The sequence below is a fragment of the Schistocerca nitens genome, chromosome 8 (assembly GCF_023898315.1).
Source record: "Schistocerca nitens isolate TAMUIC-IGC-003100 chromosome 8, iqSchNite1.1, whole genome shotgun sequence".
In the NCBI taxonomy this organism is placed as follows: domain Eukaryota; kingdom Metazoa; phylum Arthropoda; class Insecta; order Orthoptera; family Acrididae; genus Schistocerca; species Schistocerca nitens.
This window is the reverse complement of record NC_064621.1, coordinates 15,061,476-15,075,517: the sequence shown is the minus strand read 5'-3', so window position 1 is coordinate 15,075,517 and position 14,042 is coordinate 15,061,476. Positions and strand designations below refer to the sequence as shown.

At 44.1% G+C, this 14,042-nt stretch overlaps 1 protein-coding gene across 1 annotated transcript in view; it reads left to right on the top strand.

Annotated features, from left to right (window-relative positions):
• Positions 1 to 738: 738 nt before the first annotated feature.
• Positions 739 to 14,042, top strand: part of LOC126199063 (uncharacterized) — a 157,090-nt gene continuing 143,786 nt past the window's right edge. Inside the window, exon 1 of the mRNA XM_049935776.1 lies at positions 739 to 1,552. Within this exon, the coding sequence (XP_049791733.1) occupies positions 739 to 1,552 (814 nt within the window). The remainder of the gene's footprint in view (positions 1,553 to 14,042) is intronic.

Sequence of the window (14,042 nt, the reverse complement as noted above, 5' to 3'; positions counted from 1 at the left end):
GGATAAAGCCATACAACGTTGGAAAAGAAAACGCTGACTAATTCCGCAAAGATATCGTGCCTGCAGCCAGCAAGCGGCGCCGTCAGAGGTGACACACCGAGTCGCTACAAACGTTTACGCGGCGCGTCAACTTTTCAGCGATAAAAAACACATTTAAAATGGTGAAACTTGATTCGTTTTATTCAGAAAACTCGAAATAATTTTACTATCAAAAATACCAAAAAACGTTAATTTTGTCATTTTCATCGTTCCGACTCCCCTTAAGAGTGGATACCAGGTTGAAAGTCCCGTTCGGTTTGTAATCGCAAGGACTCGGTCTTTGAACTCGATTGTGCGAACGTTTAGGATCATTGTGGTGCGTCATTTTTCATTCAGTGTGCACTCATTTTCTGAAGCTTACTGTATACGTCCTACACAAGGTTGATCTCTGCGCCTATCGGACACTCATTTTCTGTCTACCTCCCGATGCGCTCGGTGAGTCGTTAGCAGCTAATATTTTTTCTATCATAATTGATAACACAATTTTTTCGAATAAGTCTTAATAAAGACTGAACTTGCGACCTCGCACTCGAGATGTTCTCCGTTAGTGTGTAGACGCCTTTGCATTGCCCCCGCCGCTCCGAATGCGGACGTGGTGCGACAGTACCGAACGAGATTAGAACGACAGTGCAGATAGTCGGCCTCGACGGACACTCTCTGTTCGGCAGGGAGCAGCTGCGCTCAGCTGAGGAGGCAGCCATGGAGGCCACCGCACCGCAGCCGCAGACGGCGCAGCCCGGCTGTGGGCCGAGCGCGCCGGGCGCCTCGCCGGCCGGGTCGCCGCCGCCGCCCGGGGGCACCGCCGCCACCAGCGTCGGCGTCGGCCTCGGCGTCGGCGTCGGCGTCGGCAGCTACGCGCACAGCGTCGACCTCATCATCGGCGACTTCATGGAGCGCCTCGGGTCGCGGCTCAGCATCCTCGAGACCGAGCTCAAGTACGCGTGGAGGGCGCTCGACCTGCTGTCGCAGGAGTACCTCAAGATGTGGGAACGCCTCGAGAAGCTGGAACTGCTGCTGTACGAGCAGCAGGCCGTGATCGCACAGCTGCTCGACTTCTACACGGCGGTGGGCACCGGCGAGGCGGGCGACGAGCGCGTGCCCGTCGTCACGGCCGAGGACCTGGAGGCGGAGCGGCTCTCGCGGGAGATCACGTCGCTGCTGCAGCAGACCGCGTCGGCGTCGGCGTCGGCCGGCCCGTCGGCGGCGGCGGTGGCGGCTGCGGGGGCGGCGGAGCGGCGCGCGGCGGCCGTGGCGGCGGCGGCGGCGGCCGCTGCTGCTGCTGCGGCGGCGGCGGCGGCGTCGGGTGGCGACGACGTGCTGCACGTCCCCGACGAGGCCTTCTACCGCAGCCTCAACAACGCCTACCGTGACGACCTGGTGACGCCGGCGGACGTGGCCGCCGTGGCGCCCATCGCGACGTCGCAGCTCGGCATGATCTGGGAGGAAGCGGAGGACGTGGAGGAGAACGGCGCTTCCGTCACTGTCACCACCAAGGAAGAGCAGCCGAGCGCCGGTGAAGGTAACCGCCTTTCTTTGCACTCCACCGACATCTCTTTTACGAAGTAAAAGTCCGTGTTAATTTCGTAGGAACTGTCCTAATATTCGGCTGGTGAAACTGAAACTGCACAGTCGGTCTTCCGCTCCGTAACGTACACCGACGTGCCAAAAGTTACGGAATACCTCTTAATACCGTGTCGGACCTCCTTTTGGCCGCGCAGTGCAGCAGCTAGACGTGACATGCACTCGACAAGTCGTTGCAAATCCCGTGCATAAATATTGAGTCGTGCTCCCTCTGTAGCAGTCCAAAAGTGCGGAATTGTTACCGTTGTGGGTTTCTGTGCACGAAGAGACCTCTCTGTTACATCCGGTACATGGTCGATGGGATTGATGCCGGGCGATGTGGGTGGCTAAATCATTCGAATTGTCCAGTATGTTCTTCAAACCGACGTTCTTCGCGTAGCCGAAAATAACAGTTTCCAATTAATGATCGGTTTAGTTGGGACAGAGGACCCAGTCCATTCCATATAAAAACAGACCACACTATTATGAAGCCACCGACAGCTTGTACAGTGCCTTGTTGACAACTTGGGTCCACGGTTTCGCGAGGTCTGCGCCACCGTCAGCTCTTACCACTGAAATCGGGACTCATCTGACCAGATCACGGTTTTCCGTGCTCTCGAGTCCAACCGATATTGTCACAAGCCTAGGAGAGGAGCTACAGGCGATGTCGTCCTGTTAACAAAGGCACTTCCCTCCCTCGTCTGCTGCAATATCCCATTAAATCCAAATTTCACCGCACTGCAGTAACAGATACGTTCGTCCCACATTGATTTCCGCTGTTATTTCACACACTGTTACTTGTTTGTTAACAGTGATAATTTTGCGCAAGGCCACAGGGCGCTGCATTCTACGTGGTGAGAGGTGACGCCCGGAATGTTGCATTCTCCGCACACTCGTGACGCCAACGGCCTGGCCATAGTGCTAACACAGGTTCCCGTCAGATCACCCAAGTTAAGCGCTGTCGCGTTTGGCTAGCAGAGAGCTGTTGGCAAGTGGGAAGCACTCAGCCCAATTGAGGAGCTATTTGCTTGAGACGTAGCGTCACCCGACACGAAAACTGGCAATGGCTGGCTGGGAGACGGTGTGTTGACCACATGCACCACCGTATCCGCATCAGGTGACAAAATGACCGGCTGCTGTTTTTTTTTTCTTTTTCTTTTTTTTTTTCCTTCCCTCTTGACACTGTGGATCACGGAATACTTCAATTTCCTAACGATTTCGGAAAGGATTATCCCATGCATTAGCTTCTACTACCATTCGGCATTCAAAGTCGTCAATTTCCGTCATACGGCTAAATACGTCGGAAACATTTTCACACGAATCACCTGAATTACAAATGACAGCTCCGCCAGTAACTGGAGTAAGTGATGTTACCGCCATCTGTATGTGTGCACGTAGCTGCACCACGATTCTTGTCACCACAGTGTATTAGGCTCGAGGAAACTACAGTGCGATTTCAGTTACTCGACAGTCGACATTTCACGTGCTGGAGCTTGTTTCCTGCAGTGAGAGTACTCAGCATCACGCCCGAACCGTTCGCCATTGCCAAACTGCCACAAAAATCGGTCATTTCACTTCCAGTTCTTTGTCAGGCTTTCTTTCTTGATGTGTTTGGATTCCGAATCCTGGGTCTGGTCCTCTCATGCGTATTTCATCACACACCATAACCACACCAAAAACAACACACACGCCGCCCCCCCCCCCCCCACACACACACACAACGATGTTATCGAAATACATGTTTCATACAAGGCACCAACCAAACACTACTGTACTCTTCCGTACAAAACGCGATTCAACGTCTCGTATCCAGTTGTCTCACAGAGATCCGTTTACATTAGATAAGTTTTGCACGACATTGCGTGAGCAACTGAGTCATCACGGTCATAAATATACGAATGCAACATCGTTGCTCTTATTTTTCTTCCTATCATTCTTTTTAGGTTTGGAACCTGCGTGTGCCCCTATAATCTACAACCAAGTGCCAACCAGGACTGCTCATCAGTTGGTAAAGCGGCAGCTCGTCTAGACAGTGTGAGGATAATTTCAAGTAACCAAGCTCGTGAAGATTAGCCTTAACAAAGCGATCGTGGTCTTACTTTTACCGCACACTGTTGACTGCCTTTTTCTCGCACACACTGCAGACCACGAGGTTGTGGTTAGGTTAGGACAAGAGTTTAGTTTCAGGGTTACAGAACTAGTTGTCTGCCGCAGTTCAGTCACTGTTCACTTAAAATCAGCTGTCGACAGAGCATCTCGCTTTTCTGTCGTACCTCGCGGTAGCCGCTTCCAACACTGATCCGCGTTACACATTAACGGCATTTCTAAAGTGCCTCGCCGTGTTTGTTGTCTCCTATAACTGAGCGGTTGCCGGCAACCGATGCGGCAACACTGTAGTGACAAGTGAGAGACGTCAACTGTCAAGTAACTTTAATAGGGCTATAGATAATGCTTTGGTTGATTGTCACCTGTGCAATTACACTCATTAAAACAAATCTCTTGCATCATCCCTTACTTATAAAACTCATGGCACAAAAACAAAAATTGGCTCTGACGCATGCGTATATATTCATTCATCTGCAATGTCTCCAGATTAGCCAACCAAAAAAGCAAACATTTGTGTAATGACAAAATCGTCTGTTTCCCATGGGAGCTTTTTTACAGCACTCTTGAGCTACGTCAATAACAGCCCCATTGTCCAGATGCAGGCTTGAATCTGCCGTGGCATACCATCCATGAGATCGTCAAGGAAGCTGTGGTCCAGACTTTCCCACCGTTTGTGGGGCGGCGAGTTATTTGTTGAAAAATATGATTGCAGTACAAATGTTTGTTTGTTGAATCAGTTTCTAGCTTTTAGAATGTTGTTAATGCTGTCTTTCGCCGTTCTCAACACTGGCTCTCTAATTCCTTTTTAGCCCCCAGAAAGTGATTTAACAAAACGTGAAGCCTGTAATTAGAGTTCCTAGTGCCAACTTCAGATGAGAATATAATTATAGCTGCAGCTTATAGCTCTGAGGAATTAGGAGAGTGTCCGGGATTTCTAATCAAAAACGATTTTCCAAAATAGTTGAGTATATTCTCAAAGTCACAAATAAAAACACACAAGTATCCCTACAACCTAACTAACAGAGCAGTTCAGAGTCTAATGCGCTGATGCAACTATAAATGTCCGAATTAAATGTTAAAAAGAATGCTCGCCATAATTTGATGAGAATATTTCATCAAACGCCACGCTAAATTATTGATAGAATGTCTGTCCCGCGACGGCACGTGAAAATACGACAATACGCAAACTGAAGCTAGATAATGAAAATCACTTGAAATGATTTCATGATTACGCGTATCTCTAGTAACTTAATACGGCACCCGAGGCTGTTTGTCGCAGTGATACCGATGCGGCGCGACTGCCGACACAGATGGCGTGTCATTCAGCGTCTCGAGAGAACTGGGGCCTTGCTTCCTCGCGCAGCGCTCTTATATATAAAGCCGCGGTGCGGACGGCTAAGGGAACGCCTGATCAAATCGGCTCTCCCGACTAGCCGCTGGGCTAGTAACGCATCACTTCAAGTTACATAATAAATTATAGCTTCTTTTGCTGATGGCCGAATAAGCTCTTAATTTAAATGTGCATTCAGCACGCAGGTAAGTATTGATAATAAAATTTTGACGTGGCTAAGTATTTTGGGCGAGAGAATTAATTTAATTACACTGCACGCAGCAGATGAGCTCTGAACTGTCCCTTTTGAGATCCGCTATCGCTATAATTTTATAGGTATTCAAAAGAAACTTTTCACATCTTCATATTCATAGCGGACCTCCAACCTATTTAAATCTAAACATCCTAGCCTTAGTTAGTAGCCTACTTAATCTATCTTGCTTCCTTCAGTTTTGAGACGAAAACCACAAAATCATGAATTTCCACAAAAATCTTAATTTGTAAAATCCAAAGTACTGTTTTTATTAAATCATTATGAAAGATGAATCTAAATATAAATTTTGAAGTCTCTAGCTCTTTTCTGTTGCGCCAATGATTTTTTCAGAAAAACGTCCAAATTTCGGAAATGGCTGAAGTTATCGAACTGATATTCAACACACATCAATTTAGTATTATTTCTGACATGCCAGAAACGTTTTAGGTCATTTGCTTGATTTTTAAGGTATTGCGCAACATTTATGACGTCAGAGCTAGTTACAGCAGACTGGCTGGCACACAATGGAAACTGATGTGAATTTACTACAGCGTGAGTAGGCTGCTTCCCTACACGTTCAATCACGATTCTGCATAGGTCCAGCAGAGTACGTCGCAGTTGTCGACGTTCAAAAACAGTCATCTCAGAACATCACTCCACCAACACCTTGTTGCACATATGGGATATGATGTTGAAGGAGTTCCAAATTAGCGGGTTCTCACCAACCACGTTGTCTACGGTTATCAGGGTACGAACAGATCCGAGTTTTGTCCGGGAACAACACCCGACGCAAATCCTGGGGTGTCCATTCTGCGTGATTTCTTTTCCACCTATAACGGAGTCTGTGGTGCTCGCCACGGTCGTCGGAAATGGAGATTTGCATCATGCAAACATCTCCTAACAGTCTGATGCGATACAACCCCTGCAGTCTCTTCGAACGCCGTATTCAGTTCTGGAGCACTTAACCCACGTTTTCTTTGACTCAACAGTCGTAGATATCGATCATTCTGTGCAGCTGTTGAACGTGAACGATCTGTTCGGTGTAAGTCCTCAACAATGCCAGTCAGTTGGAGCCGGTTCCATTTCCACGCCACATCACTTTGACTCCAGTGCAACCGTCAGCCAACTTGCCCTGCTGACAACCCTTTTACGTGTAACGTGATGATGAGGACCCGATCACTGGTCGCGATTGTCCTTGGCGGCATGATGGGTGACCAGTCTGTTGCTCTACAGAAGTCTCTGATGCGTCTCTACTGGTGCTTTACTTTCAACTGAAAAGCTTAAATCCACTCGAGTGTGGCGTTCTGCACGTAGATACCGCTTTTGTTAACTGTGTACATGTATATGAACAACATCAGGAGTGACCTTCCGATCGGTACAGGGGCAGTCACAATAGCAAAATACCTGTATGTCATATCTCGGTGATGCAAAACTTTAGTTCCAGTGTCTTGAACACAGATTGAAACCAGATTAAGAAACCAGGAAAAGTGAGGTCGTTTAAGCATCACTATTAGTTGCGCAAAGTGCTATGTAATCATGCGGGCTAGATTATTCTGCTAAAGACAGAAAACTCTTTAAAGAAGCCTGTGCGGATGAGAGAAATAAGATCTGCATCACACTCGCGGAAATTAAAACTTAGTAAACCATTTTACTACATTCGGTTAGAGTAATCTTTGACGGTATGATTGCCTCTGGCCTACATTTTTGTCTGCTGAAGTCGAACCTAGTAATTACATTCCATTGACTAAGGAAGCAGAGGCCGATCATGGCCACATCTTAATACCCCACTGTCTGACCTATTCTAGGCACGTTCCGCAAGTTACAACTTCCTGTCGTAATTAATGAGACGATTTTTTGCGAAATTTTCTGCGAATATTTCTATGACATTGGAAAGTCAAACGAAATACTGTCACAGAGTGTTTTTCATACTAGCGAAATGAGGCCATTTGACCCACTGGGGAGACCGGCGACTTTTAGACTACAGCAGTTAATGTCTTGGTCACATGCTACTGTTCTAAAACTGATAACCGGTTTTGGCTTAGCAACCATCATCAGATCTAAAAGTTAGGAAACATAAACAAAACGATATCAGTACGTTTATAAAATCAAAAAAAGGACATTAAATGTGCGAATAATAGTACACCACCGAGAACTAGACACGTAGTCGGTAATTATTACGTATTTTTTTCACTTTATTCGCACATTTAATATCCATTTTCTTGTTTTATAAACCCACTGATAAATTTTTAGTTTGTATTTTCTCATTTTTAGATCTGATGGCGGCTGGAGAGCCGCTACCAGTTATATATAACAAGTGACTAACGTAAGATACTTACTCTTACAATTTGCTCTTGCGTAATGTTAAATATTAGCCATGCATCGTAGTACATTTATGAATATTAATTAGACATAATTTTGAATCGTGTTAACCAGCTACATTTCTCAGCGTAATAAGCGTTGCATTGTGTACCAGTAATTTAGGAGGAACTTTGATAGATCCACTAATTTTATACTGAACGCTATTCGTGTATGATATAGACGAACAGGAGCCAGATTACAAAACGAGGATTCCAGTAGATGGAGTATCCTAGAACATCCGTTATGTACCTTTGTGACAGATTTTAGCAAATGCATAAGTGACCTCTGCCGCTGCAGACAAAATAATACTGACTCAAGGCGTAAGGCAGCTTCTGGTATGATGAAAATAATAAACATGTGTAATTGTGCAAAAAAGTACGAAGAAGGCATGGTGCCATTTTTAGATGTAAAGAATACATTTACCACAAACTGTACGTTCCAATTAACATAATAGCACTCCTTTTCAAATGGGTAATAATAATAACTACAAACAAAAATAATTATTATTATAGATCGCAAGTAATGGAAATAGTTGAATATCTTAAAAATCGTCATGCTGTAACCGTCCTTTACCTTTTAACCACAAAGTAATTATTATTGCAGATATCCGCAGTTATACTCCCGCATGATGGCATTCGCGCTGACTTCTATTCATAAATTAGTTTTTTGTGGCTATAGGATAATCCAGTCTGCATGTTTATGCAATATTTTACGCTGCCACTAACTCATTGTTTCTTGTTTATTAATTTCTTTTTCGAAAACGGGTGACAATCGCCTATTTTCCTCGAGACTAATGTGTTACGTGGTGGAGAACAAAAGTGTAAAGTGAGTTTCGTCGGCCGAAAGTTTGGATGGGTCCTTTGAAATGAACCCGTATGTTTTAGTTCACAGTCACTATCACATATAAGCTCTTAGTATTTTGAACATATTCACTGCGCTGTCTTCTATCTACAAAGTTTCAGAATGCCATCACTGAACAAAAGTGCCTTAAATATATAACAGTATTCCAAATAGCATGCACTACCTCTGGCAGGACGTCCTGGTTGTTACCTCCTCACGTACTAACATTTTTTCAGGGAAATTGGCGAGACTAGCGAGTTTGTTCAACACGAACAACGTAAACTTTGAAATGGAATCCTACAATTTCACGCGGGAAATAAGTCTTAGTATTCCGTTGTGGTCTAACCAATAGCGCTAACCGACAATGTACCTTAAATGAACTTTATACCACATATAAGGCATTCGGGAATGAACAAATCCCTAGGATTTTAAAACTACACGTGATCCCTGAAGTTGAGAGTTATTTATGGTGTTAATAACTCGTTTCTACAGTTACAGTCACTTAACATCACGGTATTGATTCGAGAGAGCGTAGGGGTACCTATTTTCCTTTATAATCCTCCTCCTCGAGGTTTATGTTATAGACCGCAAAGCATCAGCAGCGGTATGTGGATGACAGTGAAGAACATACTTCCGCCTAATCATACTGCAAATATATTCAATGGACGATACGGCAAGCCAGGATAGCAGTCGTTCTTTGATGAAGGCATGCGCAAGTAGAGGGAAACCTATGCGTCAAGACACGCTGCATTGTTGCCAAATGTATTCAAGATGGCGGCGATGACGTCATCCAAGATGGCGGCATGTAGCCTCGGCAACATCACACGATGTTATCCAAGATGCTTATCTTTATTATGATATTGATTATCATTCATTAATATTCATTTATTATTATTCATTTATTATTATTTATTACCATTTATTATTATTTATTATCATTTATTATTATTATTTATTATTATTGACCTGCCTCCACTAGAAAATTCCATCCAAATTCAAATTCCAACACGATAATGACTACAAAACCTTACTTTTGTTTATTATTATTCATTATCATTTATTAACATTCATTACCATTCATTGTCATTTATTATCATTCATTATCATTTATTATTATTATTATTATTATTTATTATTATTATAAGCCTACATCCACTAGAAAATTGCGCCAAATTCAAATTCCAACACGATAATGTCTCGAAAACTGTACTTCTATGTATTATTATCATTTATAATTTATTCAAGATGTCCCATTTTCTCGGCGAGAAAGCCATTTTTCTTACATCCATAACAAAAATCTATCACAAGTTCAAATCCCAACACCATAATCGAACAGACATACGAACTTTCTCCCTCACTTATCTTTTTTCACTGGTAGTCTATCATAATCACGTCAAATAATAATCTGCTCTTATAGTAACGTAAGTCACGTCCTTTGATTTTGCAGGGGGGAAGGGACTGAAGACTTTATTTCGAGCAGTACGTTCATCACTTGTTCTCCAACACAGTCAGCACACACATCTTTGATATCACAGTGCAGTCACCACGACGTCCGTGCTCCAACTGAATTAGTTCAAATCCTCGCCACACCCTGGCCAGCGCGCGGAGACACTGCCTATGCCTGTCACGTGAGGCGGGCGACCACTAGCGCGCTGGGGGGGGGGGGGGGGGGGGGAGGTGCGAGCCCAGCGATCGCTCCCACGTCGTAAACATGTTTTCGCTGGACACGCTAGAACTTGTAGTGTTTGACGTCACAGCGGCCCCTTGTCCGCTCACCACGTGTACGAGGTGTGGCTACAAAAAACCGGACTAGTACTGGTGAAACAATAAAACGAATGCAATAAGGCTGAAAGTCGCGTGGCCTGTCACGTGACTCTCACTCCGCCTACTGCTCGAGTTTCATCTGCCTCCTGCACTCAGTCTGCCCGTGGCGTCTGTTTTAAGTAGTTGACGTTTCGTCTGTGCGTCGGAAAATGTTGAGTGTACAGAAAGAACAGCGTGTTAACATCAAATTTTGTTTCAAACTAGGAAAATCTGCAAGTGGAACGTTTGTAATGTTACAACAAGTGTATGGCGATGATTGTTTATCGCGAACACTAGTGTTTGAGTGGTTTAAACGATTTAAAGATGGCCGCGAAGACACCAGTGATGACACTCGCACTGGCAGACCATTGTCAGCAAAAACTGATGCAAACATTGAAAAAATCGGTAAACTTGTTCGACAAGATCGCCGTTTAACAATCTGCTCTGATTTCAGACATTACGGTCATGCAGGTGTGTTCCAAATGACTTCTCCATGCTGTTGTTGTTGTTGTGGTCTTCAGTCCTGAGACTGGTTTGATGCAGCTCTCCATGCTACTCTATCCTGTGCAAGCTTCTTCATCTCCCAGTACCTACTGCAACCTACATCCTTCTGAATCTGCTTAGTGTATGCATCTCTTGGTCTCCCCCTACGATTTTTACCCTCCACGCTGCCCTCCAATACTAAATTGGTGATCCCTTGATGCCTCAGAACATGTCCTACCAACCGATCCCTTCTTCTGGTCAAGTTGTGCCACAAACTCCTCTTCTCCCCAATCCTATTCAGTACCTCCTCATTAGTTATGTGATCTACCCACCTAATCTTCAGCATTCTTCTGTAGCACCACATTTCGAAAGCTTCTATTCTCTTCTTGTCCAAACTATTTATCGTCCATGTTTCACTTCCATACATGGCTACACTCCATACAAATACTTTCAGAAAAGACTTCCTGACACTTAAATCTATACTCGATGTTAACAAATTTCTCTTCTTCAGAAACGCTTTCCTTGCCATTGCCAGTCTACATTTTATATCCTCTCTACTTCGACCATCATCAGTTATTTTGCTCCCCAAATAGCAAAACTCCTTTACTACTTTAAGTGTCTCATTTCCCAATCTAATTCCCTCAGCATCACCCGATTTAATTCGACTACATTCCATTATCCTCGTTTTGCTTTTGTTGATGTTCATCTTATATCCTCCCTTCAAGACACCATCCATTCCATTCAACTGCTCTTCCAAGTCCTTTGCTGTCTCTGACAGAATTACAATGTCATCGGCGAACCTCAAAGTTTTTATTTCTTCTCCATGGATTTTAATACCTACTCCGAATTTTTCTTTTGTTTCCTTTACTGCTTGCTCAATATACAGATTGAATAACATCGGGGAGAGGCTACAACCCTGTCTTACTCCCTTCCCAACCACTGCTTCCCTTTCATGTCCCTCGACTCTTATAACTGCCATCTGGTTTCTGTACAAATTGTAAATAGCCTTTCGCTCCCTGTATTTTACCCCTGCCACCTTTAGAATTTGAAAGAGAGTATTCCAGTCAACATTGTCAAAAGCTTTCTCTAAGTCTACAAATGCTAGAAACGTAGGTTTGCCTTTCCTTAATCTTTCTTCTAAGATAAGTCGTAAGGTCAGTATTGCCTCACGTGTCCCAGTATTTCTACGGAATCCAAACTGATCTTCCCCGAGGTCGGCTTCTACTAGTTTTTCCATTCGTCTGTAAAGAATTCGTGTTAGTATTTTGCAGCTGTGGCTTATTAAACTGATTGTTCGGTAATTTTCACATCTGTCAACACCTGCTTTCTTTGGGATTGGAATTATTATATTCTTCTTGAAGTCTGAGGGTATTTCGCCTGTTTCATACATCTTGCTCACCAGATGGTAGAGTTTTGTCAGGACTGGCTCTCCCAAGGCCGTCAGTAGTTCCAATGGGATGTTGTCTACTCCGGGGGCCTTGTTTCGACTCAGGTCTTTCAGTGCTCTGTCAAACTCTTCACGCAGTATCGTATCTCCCATTTCATCTTCATCTACATCCTCTTCCATTTCCATAATATTGTCCTCAAGTACATCGCCCTTGTATAGACCCTCTATATACTCCTTCCACCTTTCTGCTTTCCCTTCTTTGCTTAGAACTGGGTTTCCATCTGAGCTCTTGATGTTCATACAAGTGGTTCTCTTATCTCCAAAGGTCTCTTTAATTTTCCTGTAGGCAGTATCTATCTTACCCCTAGTAAGATAAGCCTCTACATCCTTACATTTGTCCTCTAGCCATCCCTGCTTAGCCATTTTGCACTTCCTGTCGATCTCATTTTTGAGACGTTTGTATTCCTTTTTGCCTGCTTCATTTACTGCATTTTTATATTTTCTCCTTTCATCAATTAAATTCAATATTTCTTCTGTTACCCAAGGATTTCTACTAGCCCTCGTCTTTTTACCTACTTGATACTCTGCTGCCTTCACTACTTCATCCCTCAAAGCTACCCATTCTTCTTCTACTGTATTTCTTTCCCCCATTCCTGTCAATTGTTCCCTTATGCTCTCCCTGAAACTCTGTACAACCTCTGGTTCTTTCAGTTTATCCAGGTCCCATCTCCTTAAATTCCCACCTTTTTGCAGTTTCTTCAGTTTTAATCTACAGGTCATAACCAATAGATTGTGGTCAGAGTCCACATCTGCCCCTGGAAATGTCTTACAATTTAAAACCTGGTTCTTAAATCTCTGTCTTACCATTATATAATCAATCTGATACCTTTTAGTATCTCCAGGGTTCTTCCATGTATACAACCTTCTATCATGATTCTTAAACCAAGTGTTAGCTATGATTAAATTGTGCTCTGTGCAAAATTCTACCAGGCGGCTTCCTCTTTCATTTCTTCCCCCCAATCCATATTCACCTACTATGTTTCCTTCTCTCCCTTTTCCTACACTGGAATTCCAGTCACCCATAACTATTAAATTTTCATCTCCCTTCACAATCTGAATAATTTCTTTTATTTCATCATACATTTCTTCAATTTCTTCGTCATCTGCAGAGGTAGTTGGCATATAAACTTGTACTACTGTAGTAGGTGTGGGCTTCGTATCTATCTTGGCCACAATAATGCGTTCACTAAGCTGTTTGTAGTAGCTTACCCGCGTTCCTATTTTCCTATTCATTATTAAACCTACTCCTGCATTACCCCTATTTGACTTTGTGTTTATAACCCTGTAGTCACCTGACCAGAAGTCTTGTTCCTCCTGCCACCGAACTTCACTAATTCCCACTATATCTAACTTTAACCTATCCATTTCCCTTTTCAAATTTTCTAACCTACCTGCCCGATTAAGGGACCTGACATTCCACGCTCCGATCCGTAGAACGCCAGTTTTCTTTCTCCTGATAACGACATCCTCATGAGTAGTCCCCGCCCGGAGATCCGAATGGGGGACTATTTTACCTCCGGAATATTTTACCCAAGAGGACGCCATCATCATTTAATCATACAGTAAAGCTGCATGCCCTCGGGAAAAATTACGGCCGTAGTTTCCCCTTGCTTTCAGCCGTTCGCAGTACCAGCACAGCAAGGCCGTTTTGGTTATTGTTACAAGGCCAGATCAGTCAATCATCCAGACTGTTGCCCTTGCAGCTACTGAAAAGGCTGCTGCCCCTCTTCAGGAACCACACGTTTGTCTGGCCTCTCAACAGATACCCCTCCGTTATGGTTGTACCTACGGTACGGCTATCTGTATCGATGAGGCACGCAAGC